This window comes from Kwoniella bestiolae, chromosome 3 (assembly GCF_000512585.2).
Source record: "Kwoniella bestiolae CBS 10118 chromosome 3, complete sequence".
Taxonomy (NCBI): Eukaryota; Fungi; Basidiomycota; class Tremellomycetes; order Tremellales; family Cryptococcaceae; genus Kwoniella; species Kwoniella bestiolae.
This window is the reverse complement of record NC_089243.1, coordinates 567,852-592,158: the sequence shown is the minus strand read 5'-3', so window position 1 is coordinate 592,158 and position 24,307 is coordinate 567,852. Positions and strand designations below refer to the sequence as shown.

Genomic DNA, 24,307 nt, shown 5'->3' with positions numbered 1-24,307 from the left:
ATGGTTGCAATTTAGGTATAATTCTTGGGCTATTCTTGTTTTTGTGATTATTTTGTATTAATCTTAGTGTAGCATTGTTAGCATATCTCATACTCATACCTAGTTGGGATGATACCTCATTATGCATGTTATTATATCATCTCGTCTATCATGAGTGTCGTTTGTCTATTCGTCTGTGACATGATGATGATATGGTACATACATACAGCAAACGAACGAAGGTGATATGCTATAAGTTGTGATGATGATATATCATTGCTATTATATTGAAGTGGATGCTCCAGCCCATACAAGTTCTTTCTCCTTCCGATATTGATCATGCTATGGCTAAGATGGTAGTGCTTTTGATATATGTAGTGGTGGGTAGGTAAATATGGGGTACGTCCGTTATCACAGTGGTTATCTGCTGAAGATCCGGGGGAAGTTAGATGACTTCCATGGCGCTACACCAGTCGACCATGGACTATTCCTTCGATTTAGCCAATTTTGCACGTTTCCTCTTCTCACGCCGTATCTGAGCTTTCGTCTGTATAGATGATCCGGGTCCCTTGACTTGGTCTAGGTCTTTCTCTTCATCGTCATGCTCGAGTTCGGCATTATTGTTCCCGTTAGATCCATCCCCGATGTCCTCCTTGTCATCCTCATCGTCTTCGTCTAGGCGCCGTTTAGCACTTTTGCTCTTCACAGGTGACCCAAATGGTCTGGGTCCGTCGTACGGGAATGTACTTGATCCGCCAGGTGATGAAGCTGTAGTCTGAGTAGGGGTGGTCTGTCTAGAACGGGTAGTGCTGATTGGAAAAGGTGATTGAACATCTCCTTCATCTTCGTCGATATCCCCTGGTGTTGGAGTATCATCTATCGTTTTTACTAAACGTGCTATTATCGCTGGATGGGGTTGTGGTGAATTGCTCCCTGATGCAACAGCAAATGGGTCTTTCTTCTTCTTCTTCCCTGTACTGAATGGATCGACCATGTTCTGCTTCTTCTTACTTGACGCTCTGAACCTTGATCCCTCTTCTTCTTCTTCCTCCTCTTCCTGGACATTCCCGTTCACCTCCTGCTTCTGTTTCCCCTTCTTCTCCATATTCAACCTCCTACTCAACCCGACCAACCCATTCCGCTGTATCACCTTTCCATTGGGATTATCCAATGACGGATGACCCAGTCCCAGCCGATCTTCGGACTGGCCACTTATATTGGGTCTTAGGAGGTTTGTCAGTCCCTCGTCTTTCTTCTGTGAGGTGGTGGAGGTGCCGAAGGTGGAGGGGATCCATGAGTCGATAGAGGAGAAGAATAATGAGGCGGAGAGCGATAGGGTCTCTGATGAGGGATTGTCGGGGTGGGTGGGAAGTGACATCGTGAGAGAGTGTGCTATATCATGGGAAGAATCTTGATGATGCTGTTGTTGCTGTGGTGAGATATGCTTTGTGTAAACAAACTTTTGGCACTTGATTCAAATATGCTTCGGTTATGACGATGTGATGACAAAAGTCAAGTGCCACATTCACAATTTTCCGTTTTTCCCTTGCAGCAGTACCTCATCATCGTTCGGGTTGTAATTGTTCTGCAGTTTCAGAAAAAGAATACAACAAGATGATCGATAACGATCCATTCGTCCATCTCGTTACATTTGTTGACATCCACCATTGTATAATCCCATACGGTACATCACCAGCTAAGCAACGATGGCCTCATTCCCAGCTTCATCCGAAAAACCCTCCGGACCCACTGCGTTCGCCCCTTACCTCGATACTGTGGCCAACATCTTCCACCCCGTTGCCGGACCGGTGTTAAATACCTATGGAAGGTTTCACGGATGGAAGGAATCCATGGGTTTGGTACAGCCTGGTACGGTCGAGAATCTGACTAGGGAGATACAACGTATGTATCGCTTTTCTCTCTCTTCCGGTCAAGTAGACAACGGAAGCACCGTTTGGGAATCAAAGGAATCTCGAGACATTCCTTTACCCCGTTGTGGTCGGAAGGATTGCTACGGTGCAATAAACAAGCTGGATACCGTCATAGTGATTTTGGGTACATGAGATGCTGATCTTTCTCGATTGCTCACAGAGGTCCAACTTGCCAATTGGTCGTTCGACGGTGCCAGAGCGGATGTAGCCAAAGTCGTATCTGCGAACCCTGCTTTCCAACTTACTCACTCCTTCTCTCTCGGCTCGACCACCCGACCTCCTGCTTATAACTTTGGTGCTATCTTTGCTAATGCCAAGGTGAGTGATAGGTGGGCAATGGATATCGTAGATAGAGAACGCTAGGAATTAGAACACAAGATCATCGTATAATGATCATAGTCGGAAATCATTGAAGTGCGCAAGCAAGCTTTGTTGCGCTAAGTCGCTGGAGGTGCCCGAGATCTGAGACGAATGTAATGAAAGACAGAGGAAGGTAGCGGCAAGCTGACTTGAATCACCTGTGTAGACTTTCTTGCAAGGTGGTGTAGATGGTTCCGGTACTGTAACAATGCGAGCCAACCAGACTTGGGCTCCTACAGATATCACCAAGGTGCAAGCTCAGGTGAGTCAGACCCATCATTCGATTATCATTGCTTGGAGCTCACAGCTGATATGACCCCGTTTCAGCTTACCAACAAAGCCGGTCAATCGATGCTTCAAGTGGAACACGACCACCTCGGACCCCACTACTCTTTCTCATGGAAATCCATGAACCCCGGTGTACTTGACGGAACAGGTATCCACATTGCCTCTTTACTCCACTCCTTCTCTCCTCGACTATCATTAGGTTTCGAGACCGTCATCCAACATCCACAACCCTCCATCCTCGAAACCGCTACCTCCTACGTCGCCAAACTCACCTCCTTGCCAAATGCCATCGAGCAATTGACCCCCACCATCCCAGGACAACCAGCACCATTCTACCCTTCATGGACTGCTACCGCCCAATTACAACCTTCCGGAAATGTTCAAGCTACATATTACCAGAAATTGAGCGATAAAGTTGATGTAGCCTTGGATCTCCAGACTATCATCCAGCCCGCTTCTATGCTTGGTCCCGCCAAGCGAGAGGCCTTGGCTACCCTTGGAGCCAAATACGATTTCAGGATGGCTACCTTCAGAGGTCAGATTGATTCGGCCGGTAAAATCGGGATGTACCTCGAACAGAGATTCACACCTGCTTTCGCCTTCCTGGTGGCTGGTGAGATCGATCATGCCAAGGTGCGTAGGCTGTACACAACACTAACATGTGAGAGCCGATTGAAAGCTGACGTCTGGTGAAACAAAATAGAACGCATCAAAATTCGGTGTTGGTATCATGATCGAATCCTCAACCATGACCCAAGAGGAGATGATCGCTGCTGGTATGTTGACTCCTGTATAAGAATATCGGGATATCAGGTGTAAGCAGTAGGACGCGAAGAGAAGTAAAAAGAAGATGGTAAACGGAAGTATGGGAAAGGGAGAGGGAGAGAATAGTACGAGGGACCGGTGAGGGGAGCGGGAGATAGGATTTTATCAGGAGGGAGAGGTCGCCGCAAGGTATATATCGAATCAAACGATCTTGAATTCTTGCGGAAACAGCTTATATATTATTCATACGGTTCTTACATACGCAAGAGGCTTTAATCTGTATCAACGCATGGATCACTTTTCAGGACGGTGGGTGTTGCTGCTGCGGACTTGGAGGGGGAATAGGTTTGAATGGCCCATTGAAAGGAAACTTGTCATACTGATCTAGCCACATGCTGTTGACATCCTGATGTATCTGACTCACCCTGCTTGATCTGACATCCCTCAGGTCTATTTTTCTTTCTGGAATGGTGGTCATCTACGACCACAGACTGAATGAACTACCGCATCCCGTTAGCTCTGCGAAGTCAAGCTTTAGATCGCTCGGTTAGTACCGAAGTCGGGGACGATTTAGGAATCCCGGGTGTTGTAGATAGATTTGAGAACACACTTTTTTGTGGAATGTTCAATTAAAGATATTGTCAGTGTGAGTAAGATTGCTGTCATCTGCCTCAACCGTTCAAGTTGAGTTGGATCATCCCTCGATGATCTAATTCACAAACAGCACTCGACATCAAAAGTAGTACAGTCGGTTATTAATCTGTTCAGAGCAGCTGTGCTACAGTCACTTGCAGGAGCTCTGATCCTTTCACGGTGTTACTGACGTCTGTCACCGATAATGTGAAGAAAGGACGCCAGGAGCTAACATACCCAGTGTCATCCTTGATCTCCTCACTATGAATCATACATCACTTTGACACGTTCTCTTCTTTTTGACTGTTTGATCTCAATGAAGCACGTCACGGGTCGAAAGAAACAATCTCTAATCAGTACAATGAAACACTGATCGACAGTGTTGCAACCCTGCAACCCTGCAGAAGGTCTGGCTGATAGCCAGGCTGACGAATGACGAGTCCAGCATCATCGGGCGTCAGCTTTCTGCTCTCCTTTTGGGCTGGTTCTCAAATGAAAGGATGAGAGCAAACACCGTTAGAGCGCACGTCATCAGCTCACCGTGGTATACAATATAAGCGATGCGAACCGTATCGAAGTTGAACAGGACAACATTGTTGCTCTGCATCTGTTTGCATCTCCCTCGCCTCTCACGATGAGTCGCAACTCACAAACATCGTCGAACGGTATCATGAATAGCAGGATCCCTCTTGAAGCGAAGAAATTCGCTCTAGAAGGTATCAACAGCGTCGCTCAAGCGTTTTCAACCCATTTGTCGGGGAGCGCTGAATCTGCAGGTGAGTATCTCAGTACAATGATCTTGAGCACATCAAAGTTGTCCGGCTCATTGCCCTTGTGCATTCATGCAAGGGCTGCGTCCTACCCCAGGTGGCTCGGTTGATAGCTCCAAGGGTGACCATTCGGCATGCTCTAAACGATGTGCCGGTGAGTCCTTATGTACTGAAAATACGATTGTCCGGATGAAGTGGACGACTAAAGCTTCTATGTACTCTCATCCTCAGGGCAATTACAGAGAATTGACGATGCGTACCAACGTATCTTCACAACGTATGATCCTTTGAGTCACACATTCAAGATTGGATGCAAGCCTGATAGAGACAAATTGAACGATCTGTGTGAAGCTTGGACCGAGGCCCAAAGAATAGAGCTTGAACAGCAATATCTCTCGCAAGGTTGCCGGCCGGAATGCCCTTATCGATGGCCCCTGGTCACTATCTGGAAAAGTTGGGCAAGGGGAGATGCCTCAGCTCCATCATTGGACACCCTTGAACGAGCTAAGTCTTGGGCGGATGGAGATACTGTGAAAAGATACAACGAAATAGAATACTATGTTGACCAAATTCTGCCCCAGGAGGACGATAGGTCATAAGGGATAATACCGAAAGATTTTCGCTAGAGTACTGTAGACAGCTCACAGGATTGGGTACACGAGGTGATGGCGATGCGTTGACCTATGAATGATGTACAGGCGAGCCTCCCATTAGGGCTCCTGCACTAGCAACACCGAATACTGTTATTTGTGAATACGTAGTTGTGTGCGTCTGGGCAGAGCGAAAGGTTTTACCTTGCCCTAAGCTGACCTTGTGGCGATTGAGCCACACTCTAACTATATTTGTCGCCTTTTCGCTTCGGTCTCTAAGTTGACGTGGCGATACCCCTTTTACAATGACAGCATCGAAGCATTCTATCCGTTACTCGTTAGAGGATCGACTTCGAAGGATGCAAAACAGACAAAACACAGTATTTCCATGACCTCACGCACAACGCACGTCATTCCGCGAAGCATCATCCTCCCCTGCATCACCTCTCAGATTCCGAGACTCGTTCATTTACTAGAAGGCAGCTATGACAATGGCTCCCTTGTGCGGGGTAGACTTATGTGTTTTGCTAATAATCCTGTACAAGGTTCCAAGACTTTCAGCGGTGTTTGCACATCTTTAATCAGGAACAGTGGGCGAATGGCGAGGGGACATCTTGAAGGACACTATCTCCAGACATGAAGGCGGTCAGGTCTACAATCATGGTTATGCGATACAAGAATGTTTCAGGGAAGGAGGAATGACTCCGGAGAAGATGATTTCCGGAGTCGAGCCCCTCGACTTCTTACTACCATGCCTATGTCTTAGCCTTCTTAACACTGAGTTTTCCCCCCTTGCCATCTCTGGTTCTGTCTGTCAGATGTTCCCTCCTGATGACCGACATGTTCAATCCTGTACTTTTCAGGCGTGGTGCCGGGAGATCGCAACTTGAAACACGACTATGGCTATTCCGACCGCATTGGTTCGCTCGTACACCTGTTGGCTGCACTGCATGACGTCTTGGAACGAAGGAACTTGCGCAACAAGAAGCACAGAAAGGATAGACGTCTAGCATCGTCATACTGTACATGTTTCAATTTTCTGGTTTCTTTCGATCCGTTCAGATAACGCAGGGGAGGTCAAAAGAGCTCCGAAGCTTTTCAACACCTAGACTTCAGAATAAAAGGTGTTTTGGTGAATCATGCACCGTGGAGCAGCAGAGCCCGAAATGGTATATAAGTCAGCCGTGCGGTCTTTTCAGAATGCTCTTTTGGGTCTTTTCCCAACTTTCCCATATTCCTACAGTACCCAAGGGCATTCATACTGCATTATTCAATTTACAGCACAATACTTCCCCGCACAATCACAATGGATGAACTCACCGCCTCCCTAGCGAGATCCTCTTTGAATACAGTATGTTCCGTACCTGCTGCTGTGATCGGATCCATCAGGAGTTACTTGACAGGGACCGACGGAAAAGAAGACGAAAAGCCACAACCACAAGAAGCTGAATAAAGGAAGCCAGGCAAGTGATCTCCTGATCCACTTATGAGACAACAATATCATTTCATCATCTGCCGTATACTGTACTGTAGAGTATAGTCTGCTGACTGATTATCTGTTCTGTGTGGCAATTTGATCCCTCAGGTTGGTACTTCAATTCGATGCCAAAAGACGAGCAGAAATACATTTTAGAGCACACCCACCAGTGGACCCTCGACCTCACCAATTACCACAAAGCTTTGGGGGGTCTCGTGTCGACATTTGCACCCTTCCGACCATATCTGGAATCCCAAGCGGAGTCTGGGGAAACACCTGGAACGGATGGTACCGTCTCGAAGGGGGACAAGGAAAGGTATGATAAGGCATTGTCGAATTATCATGACGTACACTATAGCATCATGACGGATCGTCTAAGAACGCTTAATGTGCAAGCCACATGGGAAAGGTGGGCGAATGGCGAGATTGTCGCTCCCTCGGAGGATGCCCAGAGGGAAGCTCAAGCGTGCAATGACGGTGGAGAATTGTATGTCGGTTATCACGAGATGAGAAAGTTGGTGGAGAGTCAGGGGATGACGTTGGAGAATCTGACTTCGAAGCTTTAACCTAAGAGTCGATCAGTGCATCTCTTTGTGCCTATTTATATATCGTATGTTGATCTTTCCAGCCAAGTCATATGCACAGAATGTATACTCTCACATCTTAGAGTGTGGTAAGGCCATCTGTTCACCATGATGCACACGGGACCAGAGTCCGACTCACCAGATATATCAGAATTCCAAGCCAAGCTAATAGCTCAACAGGGAAGGGACGGGCAAATACATGAGCGATACTTCCAACCTCTGGTAGATAGGCAGATCTTGACTTGTTTTCTTGGTCAAGTCATGTACGATGTGGTGGAGTGGTGGTTGGTCCGGTGGTCGTGTATGGAGATAAAGTACATTTTTATGCATGATGATTGTGATGATGCTTTACTACTTCTCTTTATATACAACTTTTCAGTCTACTCGATGCCTTTTATCTTGTCTACCAGTTCACATCTTCAACTTAGTCATCGACCCTTTCGACCTCTCCTCTATACTGTTGCGCGAGAAGTCTTTCCTTGACCTCGCACTACTTCCCATAATGCATTCTACCTTTACTTCTTATCGAGGTTGAAGGATGTCTGAATGAGTGTACTAGATTTAAAGAACTATAATTATATACAACTTTGTTCCTCAGGTACGGCTTCATCTTCGTTGACATGATCCCGCATCCCCTTCGTCGTCCCTCAGTTCTTCCCGAACGACTTATACCCATACACCTTATACTCCCCATATTTCTCCTCCAAATATCTGCTCATCTGTTCGATCCACCTCTTATCAGGTGCTGAACCCTCCCCGCCCAACCAAATTTCGATTCTTGTTATTTTCCTTCGAGATAAGGCGATACCGCAGATCGTCGATGAAGAGGAGGGCGGAGGAGGGACATCTTCCTCCAGATCACCGGATATCGAGGACAGGATGAGATCAAAGAAAACATCGTCCATCTATTCAAAGCGGGTATCACGTCAGCTCATATCCTACCAGATAAGAAATCAATGCCTGGACATGGGAGGATGGTAAATGGTATCGAGGTCGAGGATGACAGTCGTGACGGAGTCAATGAAGGGGGTGATGCAGGAGAAGCGAAGAGAATTCAAACAAAGAGAACGATAGTCGAACAGCACCCCTTGCTGACGAGATGATCCAGCCAAAACACTTACACTCTTAGGATCACCAGATACCATCAGCTTCCCACCTCTCTGACACCACCTATCCTCCCACATAGGTCGAATGTGCGACTTGAAGAAATGAAAGTTTGAATCCTCCTGGAACATGTGAGTACCCAGTCCAGGACCATCCTTGAAATTGGTATCGCCCAACGGTTCGATGACTCGACCCTTGGACTTGGCAATACTTCGTCGGAGCGCTTTCCATCCTCCGAACAGGTCTTCGAGGTTATCCGCCTGGAAGAGAGTGATGAGATGGGAAGAGTAGTCCGAGGCGTTGGGGTGATTACTGAGGGGATTGAGGGGTGAGAGCGGGGGCATTGATACTTTTCGCTGAGGCTGGTGCTGATGTGAGGTGTTGGAGAAAAGTAAAGTCCATGAATAGGTCAACGGGTGAGTTGAGGAGATATAGGTGGCAGGGGATGTAGGGGTATTGAGAGTGATTGATGGGGTGGGGGGGATGTCTAATGAAGGGGTGGGGAGGTTCGTAGGAGCGGGGAGATGTGAAGTAGTCGGAGGCTTGACTTTAGGAGGATCAGAGGGGAACACCAACGTGCCATCTTCTTCGTCCTCATCTACCTCGGGAGGTGGAGTGGGTGGTCGCTCAGCCGTTGAGGTAGGCTCTGAGTAGATAATCTTGTGCATGTTTATCGCTGTCGCAGGTACGATGCCCCCGTCGCCACTCGGGGGACTTTGAGGAGGAGTAGGATTCGACATCGTTGAAGTACGACTGAGTTCTCTCTCGGGACTACGTGAGAAGGTGTCCAAAGATTCGCAGAGGGGAGTGACAATGCTCTCGTCGACTGTTGAGCTGAGGTTAGAATGCGAGATAGAGAGGGGCTCCGATTCTGGCTGCTCTGTTACTTCGGAAGAGTTGAAATATGTAGTAGGGATATCGCCAAAGTAGATGATGTTATCTGGGAAGGGATGTTGTCTTTGAGATGGCAGTGAGGTTGAGTCCGGTCTGGAAGGTGGAAGTTTAACTATCATAGGTGAGGAAGATTGTGGTGTATAAGTAGGAACAGGTTGGATGATATCGTCAGCTTGATGTTGAGTGATATTCGTGTTTATTGTAACCGTGTTTGCTGGCCCTTGAGATTCCTCGTTGTGTAGGGGTGGCAAAGAAATTTCGATTTCGGGTTCTGTTTCTTTTTCTGGAATATCACCTTGTGTATCGTCATTTTTGCTAGGACCAGGTAAAATTTCGATCTGAGGCACCTGAACTGGCTGGACCTCTCCTTCTCCTTTCCCTTCTACCACTACAGACGACTTCTCATCCCCTTCTACACTCGTATCACTATTACTGCCCAATACGCCGTCCACATCTGCTTCCCCCTCTCTTGTTCCATCATCGTCACCAACTTTGATAATACCCATCGTTATCGTTCCTTGGTCCTCTTCCAAGTTACTTCTAGCAGACTCAGTCGATTTCCTTCCTTTTCTCTTCTTATTCTTCTTCCCTCCTCTCCTCTTCTTTCCAGGACTTTGAGTAGTCACTTCATACTCCTCCAACGGAAGGATATAAGCGATATCCCTCTCCTCACTCCCCATCTCCTTGATAACCACTCGACCGCGTTCACGTTCAAATTCCTCTTCCTTAGGCTTGATGCTTTTAGGATAATTCCCTTTCAACCTCCCCCTAATCCCACTTTCCCTACTATTGGTATCGACGATCTGATCCAATCTCACATACTGGGTATTACCATGAGCGTCACTTTGGTATATCCATTGTCCGGCGAAGGCGGGGAACTGTTCCACCATGGCGTGGGTGGTGACGTGACTCATGAGTTTGTCGAGCTTGGAAGAGTCTTTGGAGAGATTGCGGTAGGCCGAGCTGAGGAAGGTGTCGCCTGGAGCATTGGGGCTGGCGGGGGAGGAGGATGACATGATAGACTGGGTGGGTTTTGTGAGCTGATTTGAGTTGGATGTATGATATCTTCGGACGAGGGGTTGTCCAGAAAGATGAGTAGGGACGTTGAGTGGATGAAGAGGAAAGCGGTTTGAGATGATTGATGGTTCGATTGGTACCGTGTAAACGCCAAAATAAGAAGGAAGGAATGAAAATGAGGGGAAAAAGACTTTGAGGATCTGAAAAAAGAGAGAGGATGAGGATGAGGATGGGGATGATCGTCGATGAGGGAGAGGGAAAGGAAAGGAAAAGGAAAGGAGAAAAGAAAGTGAAGATCAAACTGTATGAATATAGTGAATATATATATATGACTAATCAGAAACCAAAGGAAGGAAGCAAGGAAGGATTAGTCGATTTAGACAGACCGAGTGGACAAAGTACAGAGTGGACCAGTCGGAAACCACAGGTAACCGGGTCTGTGCGTGATCTTTTAACAGTACTACTACTGGTACCCTGAATTCATTATACTCAGCCAGATCATTGTGTTAAAAGTTAGAACGAGAGCAGTCGTGCAAAACATCATGTATCGTCATGTATCATACGAGTATAACATCTACCAGTCTATATCTAGGTCTACGAACGAACACATCGACAGCACAGACAGTCCAAAGAAGCACAACAAAGTCCCAAATACATATATACAAACGAAAACAAACAGAAACATCCAGTTACGAGAAAATAAGCGAGTAATACCAACAGTACAAACTCTATATCTATATCATACTCCTATTCGTCCACCTCAACCTCCCTAACCACCACCACCTCTTCCTCGCTCCCTTCATTCCTCGATAGTCTCCTTCGACTCGACCGTCCAGCGACGAACTTCTCCTTCTGCTCATCCCACCTGTGCTTCACCGCTTCCTTGAACCCATTCCCATTTTCCTTCAAGGTTGTAAAATCGATGATACCTGTAGGAAGCGATATCGCAGGGATGTTCAGGGTAGATAGGAAAGGGATTTGAGATGGTGTACGAGGAGTGACCAGGGGGGATTCATCAGGCGACATAGGCGCAGAGGGAGGAAGAAGATCAGAAGAGATATGTCGATCCATGGTAGATGCCATGGAAATCACTGGATCTTCTTCGACTTCAACCGTAACCTCAGTTTGAGTCTTCTTCTGGTTCTTGACTTGAGAGGCTGAGTGTCTCTTGATGTATCCTGTCACACCGCCTCTGAACCATGTCATGTGCATGAGCAGTGCCAACCCGAGCATGACCGTGGGAATCCAACTACCTCCCATGAATGCTCTGGAGGAGGGTCTAGCGCAGTCGACGAGATAGATGATGTGGAAGAGGATTCGAAAGATGAAGAATGAGGAGAGGAATCGGAGGTCGTTTCGGACTGAGGGGAAGAGGTTGGATATGGCCAGGTCGAAAGTTGGGAGCTGCGAGAGTATGATCAAGAAGCGTTAGTTTGGTTGTGAAGCAGATGCAAGGAGGGGTAATGTAGCGACAAAGGAGATAGTACAACTTACCTCCATGACTGCACCCATCAGGAAGACAGGTGTGATCCCAGCATGTACGATATAAAACATCAGACCAATGTATACGCTGTGTAACATCGTCGAATGATCAAGAGTCGGCGTGTCAGTCGTATACTAGAAATACGTAAAGATGAGGATGATAGTGTACTCACGTATGATGTATCCACCCAGTCAGCAATCCCACCTGGGAACGATACTTGATATAACCTATACTAAGCTATACCAGATCGCATCAGCTCAATGTCCCATTTCACTCTTAATCACTTGCACATCGTCCCTATCAGACTGTATCGCCATCATCCATACTCGTATAAAGCAAATCGACTCACATCGGCTACAAGTACAGATCAAAGCATAAGCTATCATCCAATTTTTCAGCGAGAACTTACCAAACAAATAAACCCCAAAGAACACCGCCCCGAACCACCCTACACCTCCCATCCACCCGTCCTGTCCATCCTTGAATGTCCCTTCCAGCCCATTAGTGAGATAACCAACGAAGAAGGGGATAGATAAGGTGGTCATGGTGAATGATGATATCGATGATAGGATATAGGCCTTCTTGCGGTCTGTATCGAAGTAGGGTGAGAGGAGGGAGTAGGTGAGGTAGAAGATGGAGTGGAGGGAGAGGGAGAGGAGGGGGGTGGTGAGTGATGATGACGATGGCATTGTGTACAGATAGATAAGGGGATAGGTTATTGTGCAATCTCTACAATGTTGTTGTACACTCTAAAAATGACTCTAGGTCCATGTTCTTTCCGTCTATATGTCTATATGTATATATACTGAGTAGTCTGAAAAGGAAAAAAAAGGATCATCATATATACGAGTAGTGATCCACTCTCAAACCAAGTAACATATGAAACGTGCGATAATCCACCACCTACCCTCTGCGCACTGACCCACTGACCCCCCGACGCGTCTCACTTTTATGCCAAGTTGGGTGGCAAATGCAAATGGATCAACATTGGGATTGCGACTGCGACTGGACCCTGAACTCAATGTCTATCTCGTACTAGACAAGGAATGTCAGAGTCGGAAAGAAGCAGTCCATTTTCATGCGTACATGCTGCACAAGCATCACATGGATGGTACATGGTCAACATGACATTAATGTATAGGTACCATCTCCTCCCCACTGTCTTCCCATCTGTACCGCACCACCCTACACATGTCTCCACCCAAGTAATCGTTCAGCCTTCGTACAATCCCAAAACCCCCTTCTCCGTCCTCCCTCCCACCACTCCCTATCTACAAGCCCAATCCGTCCTTCATCGTTCCACTCGCTCTTCCCCAACAACTCTAAACTTCCCGCCGTTGCATCTCGCCAAGCAATTTCCGGCGCAACGATGTTGAACGCCTCGTGCCCCTTCCAACGTCCCTCCTGCGGTGTGGTCAGTCCCATTATACATGCCTGAGCGGCAGATAGGGATGAGGTCCACATCCAGAATTCTTCTTCGCGAGACCATTCCACCGCTTGAGCCAGGGTGGGGAGGACATGGTGGAATCGGAGTGAGGCTATGGTGAGTGAGGGGTGGAGTCGACAGAGGGAGAGAGCTTGGATCTCACATATCCTATTTTGGCGATTAGTGTGTTAGCTATCATCCCTGTATTAGGGCTGCTCTGGCGAATTCTCGTCTAGTCCTTCTACTATGGATCCCAAATTTTGTATGGGTGCCTCTTCTATAGATGCGCTTGACTTGGAAAATACCGAGCAGAGTGAAATGAGCGGACGAACCGAGCAAAACTCACTGTTTCGACAATGCATAGGGATCTTCCTACTCGTCCCACCAGCGCGCATCAGCCAACTTTCCATCCGGTCTCATCTCCTACTTTCCAACATGCATCGGAAGAGCTAGACTCACCGCATGGCTCGGCTCATCCTCGTCAATAGGCAGCTTATCAAACCTCTGCATCCCCTTCCTGGTATATGCCAGCCCCGTAAAATTCACCGAACTTGCCTGTACGATCCTCCGTATCCCATGTTCCGCAGCGGTGTATAATACATTATAAGATATAGACGTGTTCGTATTATGTACGAACCTAGCGTCGTTACCTTCAGGATGGGGTATAGCTGCCAGGTGAATTACTCCGTCTATACTACTACTCTTTGATGGGGTATCGTCGGGCGGAGAGGTGTATCTGGAGAAAAGGGATATAACCTCTCCTATTGAGGTAAGATCTACCACTTCGACTTTGAGTATATCGTCCAAATCTTGGTATGTCCCCTGAAGTGAAGTGAGTGTCGTCGGGGGAAGAGGGATACGATCCACAGCTATCACTTTGTGTCCTTCTTTCAGGAGATGGAGGAGGACGTAGGTGCCCACTACGCCTGATGAGCCGGTCAGGAGGATCTGCATGGTGGGTGGTGTAGGGACTGGTGGTAGTGGTCGTAGCTCGGGGATGTGATGGGTGTGGTTCATGTACTGTATGTGTCTATCATGTACAGTACATTCTCGTGCGCGCAAAGTTGACATTCCTGGTAAGCTGCTTACAGTTACTAGCTCGGTGACATCATTCGAGCTCGGCGTGTTTCTCGGCTAAACGGTAAATACTAACGGAGTGCGTTGAGACGAGTAACTTACAATTTGCATGAGATCATGAATGTATTCTCACATCACCAATGTATTTGTATATGTACACCTACATCAATCCGCTCTCTCCTACTGATCATCTCCAGTCCTCCTAAACATATATCAACATGTATCAAGGCACAATCCCAAATCACACCCCACCTCTCCACCCCAACATCCTCTCAGCTTTCGTACAATCCCAAAACCCCCTTCTCTCCCTGCCCTCGCCATTCCACCAGTCGTATTCCACCCTACCAAACCTCCCAGGTCTACTCCATTCGCTTTCGGCCAGCAACGCCAAAGCACCTATCTCAGGGGAACTGCCACCCCAAGCGATCTCAGGCTCCACGATATAAAACGCCTCGTGTCCTTTCCATCTTGCTTGTGTCAATCCTAACAGACATGCTCTTGCTGCTGAGGCGGAGGAGGTCCAACACCATAATTCCTGTTCACGTGGATAGTCCGGCGCAGAATCTAGAACATGGTGTAACCTTAAGGACGCGATGGTCAGGTCTGGGTGGAGGTGGCAGAGGGAGGTAGCTTGGAGTTCGCATATCCTGTATCATGGGTACGATCGCCATCGTATGATCAGCTGGGATTAGCTTAGCTGGTAGGAACAGGTGATGGGAAGAAGAGGATATGGGATAGCACGTACTGCTTCGACAAGCTATACGGATCTTCCTATTCCACCGTTCAAAAAAATATCAGCCCTCGACCTTCCAGCTAAAATACAATAGACCGAAGAGAAGTCCACAGAAAAGCACTCACGCCCCGAGTCTCCTCCTCCTCATCAATAGGCAACCTCCCGAACCCCTGTCTACCCCAGGTGGTAAAAGACAATCCCGTAATATTGACCGAACTAGCCTGAACCATCCTTGTTATACCATGCTCAGCAGCAGTGTATAAAACATTATATGATATACAGGTATTCACATTATGTACTATCCGGGGATCATCATTCTCTGGATTAGGAATTGCTGCTAGGTGGATGACCCCCTCGATCTCCCTTGAACGAGGAGAAGGAGTATCTCGGTCGTTGTTTTTGTATCTCTGGAAAAGGACTTTGACGCCCTCGATTGACGTGAGGTCTACTAGATATTCTTCGAGGAGGTCCTGGAGATTAGGATGCCTCGATGAGAGGGAGGTCCTCGTAGCATTAGATAGAGGGATTCGATCTACTGCGATCACCTTGTGGTCTTGTTCGAGGAGATAGGCGAGGACGTAGACGCCTACGATACCTGATGAACCAGTTAGGAGAATCCGCATGGCTTTCGTTGTTCTGCTTGAGTTGGGGTTGGGATGAATAGGTGTACTACGACTTATCATAGATGGTTTAAGACATTTTTATGTGCATTCTCACATATCATCAGTCTGAATCTACAAGATTTAGTCGAACGAAGGTCAGAACAATGGAGAAAGTCGTGTTTGAACGATTGATTCTCACAGTATTTTGATGCTCAAAGTGACATCATTGATTGTCTGTCTACCTTCATCCCCTTTATTCATCTTATCCAGAAATGCGCCCGAAGCCGGCCCGAAGGGATCTGCGCATAGTACTGTATACAAGTCATCAAATCATCTCCCCTCATGGATCTCCCGGATACTTTGATGTCATTTGCATACAGTGATTGATCGTCTCATCTAAGCTACAATATACAATTCCAATTCGACGAAGAGCGTGCTGGTAACATCCCAATCAACATCGCTGTACCGCCGGACATCCCTTGTTTTGCTCGGCGTCCTTCAATCCTGATCAAGTCCGATCTCAGAACTGATTTCCACCTAGTTGGTTATCATTGGTGGTTTATCTTGAGATCGTCTTTGTTTGACCAACCATCTTCGCCAAACGAACCATATTATAAATCATTCACCTCCTATTCCACCTCCTTCTTCCCCTCTCCCTCATCCGCAGAAGCACTAACAAACCTCTCCCTCAAACTCTTCTCGCTCGACGACCTAGGCAGACCCGCTATCGTCCTCTTCTCCTTTTCCTTATCCTCATCCAGCACAGTGGTACTACTAATCGGAACGGGTTTCTCGCTCATCCCATGAGGAGTCATATTTCCCCCCTCTCCCGTTCCTGGAACAGGTATCTCCTCTGGTCCATGTCCATGCCCATGTCCATTCTTACCCTTCCCCTTCAATGGAGATTGCCCATCTTTGACCTGATCCTGCGATGTAGGTGTACTAGGCGAGGTGATAGGTCCTGTATCTAGTTCATCGACCCTACCCAGATAACTCTGATGTCCTGGATCAGAAGATTCGTGCTCGACATCCTGTGTGTATTGGCCCTGAGCAGCTTTAGGGCGTGGCGGGATGGGCGTATCGGGCGATTTGACTTTTACTCTTTCGTCCTCTTCTACCTCCATATCCACATCTTTATCTCCCTCCGGTCGAGTCGGCTCACTCTCCTCAGGTTCGGGCGTGGGTGATCTAGGATTGGCAGACGATCCAAATATCCCGCTCTCCTCCAACATCAACGGGCTCATCAGCCCATCATCCAATGATATCTTATTTCCTCCCCCTAGGCCATTCGAGGAGGAAGAACCCAAATCATCTGATGGAGGGTTGGAGGATAAGAACGGGATGGGACTGAACATTGGCGTGGTCGAGCCAGGAGGCATCGTCGATTCGAGATCATACCCATAGCCATTTTCCGTCGATTTGGAAGAAGAGGTGGAAGGGAGGGTGAATGATGATATTGGCTGTGGGGTGTAGGATGGTTCGGTCCAGTTGGTAGTTACTAGTAATAGTTTTTCGACCGCTCGGATGAATTTGCCAAATGTTGAGTAGTACTTTGTAGGTTCTAGGAGAAGCTCGGAGAGACGTTGGATCGTGAATGGGGGGCTAAGTGGGTACGAAACATATGTGATTAGCTTCTCGCGAATACCATTTGAGCATGTTATCAAGTCTTCCGACCAGATAGGTATACCCTGTCACAATGGGACCATGTACGGGGTCAACACTCACTCTACCATGTCATCCAGCATCCCCCTGACCTTGTCCAATTCCCTCTGCGCCTCATCCAACTCCATCCACCCACGCAAGACCTTCCCTCCAATGGTCGTCTCCTCATCATACTCGTCTTCCAAAACACTAGGTCCAATAGTGACTATCCTCTGTGCCCCACCTCTCATCCCATTAATACTCCTCGGCGAAGATATGATGGTCCCTCCAGAATATGACGGACCAGATATCTGAGTTCTCCGTCGATTTGGATCGAGTGGTGGGAAAGGAGGTATCACCAATCCACCGGTCGTTGATGGTTTCAAGTCATCCTGCGTGGTCAGACTTTCCAGACGTCCAGCCGAGGGGGTAGCGGAGGGCTCAACGTCTATTGAGCGAGGTACGGGGTTAGGTTGGGTGGATGCTTCGGGTGTCTGGGGAGAGGGGGAGAGAAGGAGTGATTCCGAGGGTGGTTTTTCCCCTTCTTCCTCCGAGGGATCGAGTTTGATAGGTTCTGGTTCTGGTCCGACTGGGGGAGAGAAGGAGGAGGAAGGGGGTCGGTAGGGACGTAGGGGCCCTTTGGAGTGGTATAATTCCAGGTGGGTGGTTAGGGTGGATTGGAAGGTACTTTTGAGTGTGGGCCATCCACAGCTGTAGGTTGGGGTTAGCTATGAACATCTGTCGTAGAGCGGAGTGGAGAGCAATGCGGGTAGGATGGATCACTAGACTTACTCTAGCTTGTTGGTCTTGGCTACGTGGTTTAGTATCGTTATGGCATCGTCACCTGGTTTCATAGGTCATGTCAGTGGATGTCAAGAAATCGCGTCATGATATCACAAGACTGAAGACTCACTTGTCTGCTGTTGGCTTTGTGGGGAAGTAGGAATAGCCATTGTGTGGTGAGAGCCAGCTTCGGTCTCTGGTAGATCTCTTCTCCTTTGCCTTGTGTCGGTGATGATGAAGCTATGGTTATATCAGATTCAACTATGTTCATACCCTTCCTCTTGACGTTGTTCGACACTCAAAAGTCAATAACAACAGGAGAGTACAGTAACCGATCATCCTACTTGGTAATACGTAATCATCAATACCCAATCCAGTCATCTTCACAACGTGGTGATAGCATCAAGCACTATCGGAGATACGTAGATAAGCGTGGATGTGGCATTCATCTTTGGAATCTACCAGAATTAATGGTGTTAGTCGGTATCTGACCGAAGGTGTCAAGCATTTTAGGCAAGGTTACGTTATAGCTGAAAGACAAAGAAGTTATTCAGCAGAAAATTATTCAGTTGTACTTCATCATCATATACTCTCACCACCCAACTCACCACTCATTCTCGACGATTATCAAGCGAGGAGACTGCGACGCAACGAAGACCGAACCGAGCCAGTAGATAAAAACGAGGAAACGCGTACTTTCAACGAACGTTGAACACACCGAAGCTCAAAACAAAAATCGATATCATCTGTAGAGCGATTATACGACTCTTTCTTCCTCTCCCTCTTCCTTCATCACATTAGATCAATTTAAGATATATTCAAGATGGTAGCTGAGACGTGAGTGGCTCGATACTGTCACCACCGGACCTCTGCTATGGCTTCGGATCAGTGGCGGTTTCTCGTTTGAGTCCGCCGTGCACTTCCTTCCCTTGGCCACCCCGTTTCCTCCTTCACCCAGCTCTATATTGTTGTATACCTCAATGAATACTCACTGACCATGTCTGTACATACCCAGCGAATACTACGACCTCATTGGTGTCTCTCCCAATGCCGATGATGGAGAGATCAAGAAAGCTTATAGAAAGAAGTGAGTCTCTCCCCCTCCTTCCTTCCTTCCTTCCTTCCTTCCTTCCTTCTTTCTCCCTTCTCTCGGTGTTGTTCTACCTCCATGCTGACCTCCTCCTCCTCCTTCTCAGGGCCCTCAAAGCTCATCCCGATAAAGTTCGTAGGGGGGATGAGCCCGCAGCGCCTCCGCGGTTACTGGTCGGATTGGACAGAAATGCTGACTGATTTATCTTGAATAGGGTGGTGATCCAGAACACTTCAAGGAGCTTACCCATGCGTGAGTGGCAGTCTTCCTCTAGACATTATTAGAGCGTAGTGTCTCTGACATTGCTTCTTTCGCAGCTACGAAGTCCTCTCCGACTCCAACAAGCGAGCGATATATGATCAAGCTGGTAAAGCAGGATTAGAAGGTGGTGGTGGTATGGGCGGTGGAATGGACCCTCAAGATCTGTTCAGTCAATTGTTTGGTGGTGGTGGTGGATTCTTTGGCGGTGGTGGTGAGTTGCTGCACACCTAGATAAGCGACGAATGTCAACAACTGACAATGGGGTTGCTCTATAGGCGGATCAAGGAACGCCGGACCAAGACGTGGAAAAGATCTCGTACACCGAATCAGCGTCACACTCGAAGATCTCTACAAAGGCAAAGTGCAAAAACTCGCCCTATCCAAATCTGTGATCTGTAAATCATGTGAAGGAAGGGGTGGTAAGAAGGGAGCGGTATCAACATGTACAGGGTGTCAGGGACGAGGAGTCAAAGTCATGTTGAGACAGTTGGGTCCAATGATGCAACAGATCCAACAACCCTGTGGAGAATGTGAAGGAACCGGAGAGATGATGAACCCCAAGGATAGATGTAAGAACTGTAATGGGAAGAAGACCATCTCGGAGAGGAAAGTATTGGAAGTCCACATCGATAAAGGTATGAAATCCGGACAACAGATCAAGTTCCAAGGCGAATCGGATCAAGCTCCTGGTATCGTCCCTGGAGATGTCGTTATTGTATTGGAGGAGAAGCCACACCAACGATTCCAAAGGAAGGGAGATGATCTCTATTGCGAGGCTGAGATTGATCTTCTCACTGCGCTCGGTGGAGGGGAGTTTGCGATCGAACATCTGGATGAGAGGGCGCTGCACGTGACTATCGTCCCTGGAGAAATCATCAAGCCTGGTGAGTTATCTCTACCCATTATCAGTTAAACTCCAATGGTTCCTCCATCTTTGGCGCAGACTTTAGCTGATATCTTATGTTGTTAAAACAGGCGCCCTCAAAGTAATCTCAGGTCAAGGTATGCCCTCCTACAGACATCACGAGCTCGGAGACCTCTACGTCCGACTCAACGTGGTCTTCCCCGATACCCTCCCAGTGGACGTCATCCCAAAACTCGAACAGGCCTTACCTAAACGAAAAGATATCCAAAAGTTCGGCAAGAAGGTCCACATGGATGAAGTCACTCTCGAAGAACCTAATGATAGACAACGAAGATCCGCGGCGTCGGATGGGGATGAGATGGACGAGGATGATGAGGATGGTAGACCCGGTGTACAATGTGCTCAACGTGGGTTTTTCTGTTACTCCTACTAATGTCGTTGAAGTGGATTAGGTGCTAATGTTTGGTTTGGTTTGGATTGCAGAGTAAATTCAGTAACTTGTTGGGTACGGTTCGCATCCTTTAGCATATACATGAGATGAGAAGAGATCATTGTAGATAGATTGACTCTCTTTCACATAGCATCGTTTCTCACTTTTACTTCATTTTATATACCCCATTTTCATTTGACTATATGTGTATCGATGATGCGATGTTGGTTAGGTATGGTATGGTAGCTGAGGTGATTTATAGATGGATCATAAGAGCATTTATGAAGTGAGATGGTGATACTAGATTATCTGAGCATGCGCAATGATGATGGGTACTTTTGTATGTAAGATGGATGCCGGTGGACGATATTCTCGGCAAAGCTAAAAGCTTAGAATAAAGGTATACCGTACACCGGTGACTGACCCGAACGAAACGAATCAAGTTGCTATTTTTTTGTTTACCTCGTAAGATTCAACGTCATTCAAAAGTCTACGAATGTTGCCTGTATATATCATATAGCAATTTAGTAGCAGCGGCTTGAATATCATGTTCATCAATACAATCAGTATATAGTATCCCACAGACCCCCATCAAGTCACTAGATCCACCTCGACCTCGGCCACTGTGTTTCAGCTCATCTTACTTGTCCGAACTCTGAAGATCAGGAGAAGCAGAAGCCGACGAGATGTTCACCTATATGCAGATGTGAGTTGGTTCTCTCCTATGCTCACTGCTCCGTGTAGCTAAGTGTGGTATGTTATGGTTTGCCTAGACATCTATACTTTGTCATACCGCCCATAATACTGCTGGGCCTGGTGTATCATCCGTTAATTGGGAGAAGGGAGGTGTTGAAGGTACTATGGTTGGGATTTATGGTATGTCCCTTATCCTCTTCTCCTCTTCTGCTCTACTCCCTCTGTTCATTAATTTTGGGTCCGTGGGATAGCTGATACTGGTTTGGTTGATAGGCGACTATATGGACTACACCATGGGATAATGTGAGTCCGAACTCCTATACTGTCCATGCCATGATTAACGTTCGTCTCCGCGAAACACCAAACATGAATGAGGACGTAGCAATGCTAATGAAGTGATTTCCATATAGTTCATTCTATCTCAAGAAGGATGGTCTTACCCACCTCATTCGATAATAGGCAAAATAGGTTACGTACCTATAGAAGAACATTTGTTTTTCATCTTACAGCCCATCTTGATCATATTGCTTCATTCAATATTCACTTATGGGAGGTTATTGTCTTTTGATCTGACCATACCTCAGATTCCCCATAAAACCGATAAACAGGAAAAGAAAGCGGGTAAGCAGGAATCAGGAGCACCTGCATCTGAAGTATCTACCTCAAAACCAGATATACCTACTCCCAACCACATTCAAACACTACCTCGAAGACCTATACCCTCCCTCTTCTGGATAACACTCTCGCTCACTGGATTGAGGCTGGTACAGAAGACGAATCTATATACTGCATTGGATTATGGGTTCAAACAACATATGTTTTACCTCTCCTGGATACTCGTGTGGATATCACCTGTGATTGCCTGTTTAACGTTTTTGGGGGCGAGGTGTACGACGGATGATTGGAGGACGATATGTGTCGGGACGGGGTGGTTATGGGTTGTTGATACGTGAGTTGATGATATACTCCGGATCTGCTGGTCTATCATCTGTGTTCTGTGTCATTTTTGATTGTTGGCTAATATCCGTGTTCATTCTAGCATTGCACTGAGGAGTGGAAGTTGGTCGATATCGAAGGAAACCACTTTGGGTGTGGAAGTATGGCGGGGTTTACCTCTTGAGTGAGTTCCACCTTATAATTACCATTGCTGATGCATGTACTGATGATATTCGTTGATCACAGAGAAGCAATCTTCTTCTTCCTCACTACCTACCTGATTGTCCTCTCATCCTCCCTCATTTCCCACTTACACACCCTCCTCCTCCTCTCGCCGCACTTACCACCATGTCCACCTTCAAACCCTATATCCCATATCAAACTACTAGCAGAAGTAGCCTTCAACCCACCCAAGATGGATCAACGGATATTAGTGGGGTTGAAAGAAGCTGAACAGACGTTGAAGAGGGGAAGTAAAAGCTTCGAAGTTGCCAAACTTGCTTTTGGGAGGGAAATGAGGATTGGGTTGGTGGTGGTTTATGCTTGGTGTAGGGTTACTGTGGGTTTGGTTCTTTTAGCTTGTGGTTTTATACAGGAGGAGAAAGCTGATGAGGTCGCTTGATAATAGGATAACCTCATTGACGAGCCTTTCCCCATTTTTACGGATCCTCATCAGTTGGACAGATCGTCAAAATCCTTGGAGGAAGCGAGACGGGAGATACTCGACTCTATACGGCAGCATTTAGTGCTCACCGACACATTATCGAAACGATACCCCGCACAATCATACCCATTGGACGAATTGGACAAAATCTTAGACCAGATACCCAACCTGACCCCCGAAGACAGATCAGCATTTCACCTATTCTCACTAGTAATTCCCAGACTAGTACCCATCTATCCGTTCTTGGAATTATGCGATGGATACTCGACAGACCTTGAGTTCCCTTCGAAACCTCTCTCTTCCATCTCACAAGCGAATCAAGAAGATATAGCGGACCATCTACCTATCAAGACGCATGGGGATCTTATGAAGTATGCGGATAATGTTGCGGGGAGTATTGCAGGGGCGATCTGTTATTTGGCTTGGTCCATTTTAGACTCGCGGTCGAATACGCCAGTGAGGGAGTATGAGTTTCCTCAATCATCACACGGACACGAGAGGGACGTGGGAGAAACGAATGCAGGAGCAGATCAGCTGGGGAATGGTCTAGATGAGGTAACGAGCCAACGATTAGAAACCATCAAATCAGCAAGATTGATGGGCTGCTCACTGCAACTAGTCAACATCTCACGGGACATCATCAAAGACGCCTTGATATCGAGGCTATATATACCTCTAAGCTGGTTCGCCTCCCCCAAAGAGATATTATCGATACTATTCCCTTCTCCTTCGCCCTTGACTCTATCGACTAAATCATATACGGAGAAACTTTTGGCTCTCGCAGATGAACTGAGAGATAAATCAATAAGTTCTATAGAAGATCTACCTAGGACCTCGAGAGCTGGAGTTAGGACGATGGTAGTGAGTTATTATGAGATTGCGAATGCGATTAGAGGGAACGGGGGGCAGGTGGATGAGAGGGGGATTAGGGTGGGGAAGTGGAGGAGGATTGGAAGAGCTGGGAGGGCGATGTGGTTGGGTAGTTGACTGGGATCACTTGGGCTATGTTGATTCTTGATTCTTGGTTCTTTTCTCTTTTGTTCTGGGATATAGATGAGGGTACTCTTTTTATGTAGCGTTCATATCTTATACTTTAGATAGACTTGCGCTCGTCCATGTATCGCATACCCCTTACTTAGCATTGCTTCGGCCATACCCGTACCCGGTTAATTCGCCACATTCCTCTTACGCGTGATCACTCTCTGGTCACGATGACGATTGCGCTTGG

General features: G+C 47.2%; 11 protein-coding genes and 1 non-coding gene across 12 annotated transcripts; 6 read left to right on the top strand and 6 right to left on the bottom strand.

Moving 5' to 3' along the window:
* Nucleotides 1-463: 463 nt before the first annotated feature.
* I302_104900 (uncharacterized protein) lies at nt 464-1,357 on the bottom strand (the record flags this gene model as incomplete). Its single annotated transcript, XM_019195601.1, has 1 exon — nt 464-1,357. The coding sequence occupies one exon, from the start codon at nt 1,355-1,357 to the stop codon at nt 464-466; it is 894 nt and encodes a 297-aa protein (XP_019042424.1).
* Nucleotides 1,358-1,685: 328 nt separating this feature from the next.
* Nucleotides 1,686-3,354, top strand: I302_104899 (uncharacterized protein; the record flags this gene model as incomplete). Its single annotated transcript, XM_019195602.1, has 5 exons — nt 1,686-1,881; nt 2,071-2,228; nt 2,437-2,532; nt 2,598-3,191; nt 3,262-3,354. 5 exons carry the CDS (start codon nt 1,686-1,688, stop codon nt 3,352-3,354), a joined length of 1,137 nt encoding a protein of 378 aa, XP_019042425.1.
* A 448-nt stretch (nt 3,355-3,802) lies between these two features.
* I302_104898 lies at nt 3,803-3,917 on the top strand. Its single transcript, XR_002022048.2, has one exon. It is a non-coding gene; the product is annotated as a 5S ribosomal RNA (ribosomal RNA).
* A 673-nt stretch (nt 3,918-4,590) lies between these two features.
* I302_104897 (uncharacterized protein) lies at nt 4,591-5,325 on the top strand (the record flags this gene model as incomplete). Its single annotated transcript, XM_019195603.1, has 3 exons — nt 4,591-4,732; nt 4,806-4,880; nt 4,958-5,325. The coding sequence occupies 3 exons, from the start codon at nt 4,591-4,593 to the stop codon at nt 5,323-5,325; spliced, it is 585 nt and encodes a 194-aa protein (XP_019042426.1).
* A 1,593-nt stretch (nt 5,326-6,918) lies between these two features.
* I302_104896 (uncharacterized protein) lies at nt 6,919-7,359 on the top strand (the record flags this gene model as incomplete). The annotated part of the gene is made up of 1 exon (XM_019195604.1): nt 6,919-7,359. One exon carries the CDS (start codon nt 6,919-6,921, stop codon nt 7,357-7,359), a length of 441 nt encoding a protein of 146 aa, XP_019042427.1.
* A 665-nt stretch (nt 7,360-8,024) lies between these two features.
* Nucleotides 8,025-10,391, bottom strand: I302_104895 (uncharacterized protein; the record flags this gene model as incomplete). Its single annotated transcript, XM_019195605.1, has 2 exons — nt 8,025-8,282; nt 8,499-10,391. 2 exons carry the CDS (start codon nt 10,389-10,391, stop codon nt 8,025-8,027), a joined length of 2,151 nt encoding a protein of 716 aa, XP_019042428.1.
* A 748-nt stretch (nt 10,392-11,139) lies between these two features.
* On the bottom strand, nt 11,140-12,564 carry I302_104894 (uncharacterized protein; the record flags this gene model as incomplete). Its single annotated transcript, XM_019195606.1, has 4 exons — nt 11,140-11,796; nt 11,887-11,962; nt 12,048-12,102; nt 12,285-12,564. 4 exons carry the CDS (start codon nt 12,562-12,564, stop codon nt 11,140-11,142), a joined length of 1,068 nt encoding a protein of 355 aa, XP_019042429.1.
* A 496-nt stretch (nt 12,565-13,060) lies between these two features.
* Nucleotides 13,061-14,255, bottom strand: I302_104893 (uncharacterized protein; the record flags this gene model as incomplete). Its single annotated transcript, XM_019195607.1, has 3 exons — nt 13,061-13,469; nt 13,648-13,673; nt 13,761-14,255. The coding sequence occupies 3 exons, from the start codon at nt 14,253-14,255 to the stop codon at nt 13,061-13,063; spliced, it is 930 nt and encodes a 309-aa protein (XP_019042430.1).
* Nucleotides 14,256-14,619: 364 nt separating this feature from the next.
* On the bottom strand, nt 14,620-15,734 carry I302_104892 (uncharacterized protein; the record flags this gene model as incomplete). Its single annotated transcript, XM_019195608.1, has 3 exons — nt 14,620-15,025; nt 15,124-15,149; nt 15,237-15,734. The coding sequence occupies 3 exons, from the start codon at nt 15,732-15,734 to the stop codon at nt 14,620-14,622; spliced, it is 930 nt and encodes a 309-aa protein (XP_019042431.1).
* Nucleotides 15,735-16,342: 608 nt separating this feature from the next.
* On the bottom strand, nt 16,343-18,307 carry I302_104891 (uncharacterized protein; the record flags this gene model as incomplete). Its single annotated transcript, XM_019195609.1, has 4 exons — nt 16,343-17,315; nt 17,439-18,065; nt 18,147-18,198; nt 18,268-18,307. The coding sequence occupies 4 exons, from the start codon at nt 18,305-18,307 to the stop codon at nt 16,343-16,345; spliced, it is 1,692 nt and encodes a 563-aa protein (XP_019042432.1).
* A 653-nt stretch (nt 18,308-18,960) lies between these two features.
* Nucleotides 18,961-20,786, top strand: I302_104890 (uncharacterized protein; the record flags this gene model as incomplete). The annotated part of the gene is made up of 7 exons (XM_019195610.1): nt 18,961-18,974; nt 19,153-19,224; nt 19,334-19,358; nt 19,442-19,479; nt 19,545-19,699; nt 19,764-20,372; nt 20,464-20,786. 7 exons carry the CDS (start codon nt 18,961-18,963, stop codon nt 20,784-20,786), a joined length of 1,236 nt encoding a protein of 411 aa, XP_019042433.1.
* A 683-nt stretch (nt 20,787-21,469) lies between these two features.
* I302_104889 (uncharacterized protein) lies at nt 21,470-24,066 on the top strand (the record flags this gene model as incomplete). The annotated part of the gene is made up of 7 exons (XM_019195611.1): nt 21,470-21,489; nt 21,557-21,659; nt 21,753-21,782; nt 21,890-22,428; nt 22,519-22,599; nt 22,662-22,974; nt 23,044-24,066. The coding sequence occupies 7 exons, from the start codon at nt 21,470-21,472 to the stop codon at nt 24,064-24,066; spliced, it is 2,109 nt and encodes a 702-aa protein (XP_019042434.1).
* Between the last annotated feature and the right edge of the window lie 241 nt (nt 24,067-24,307).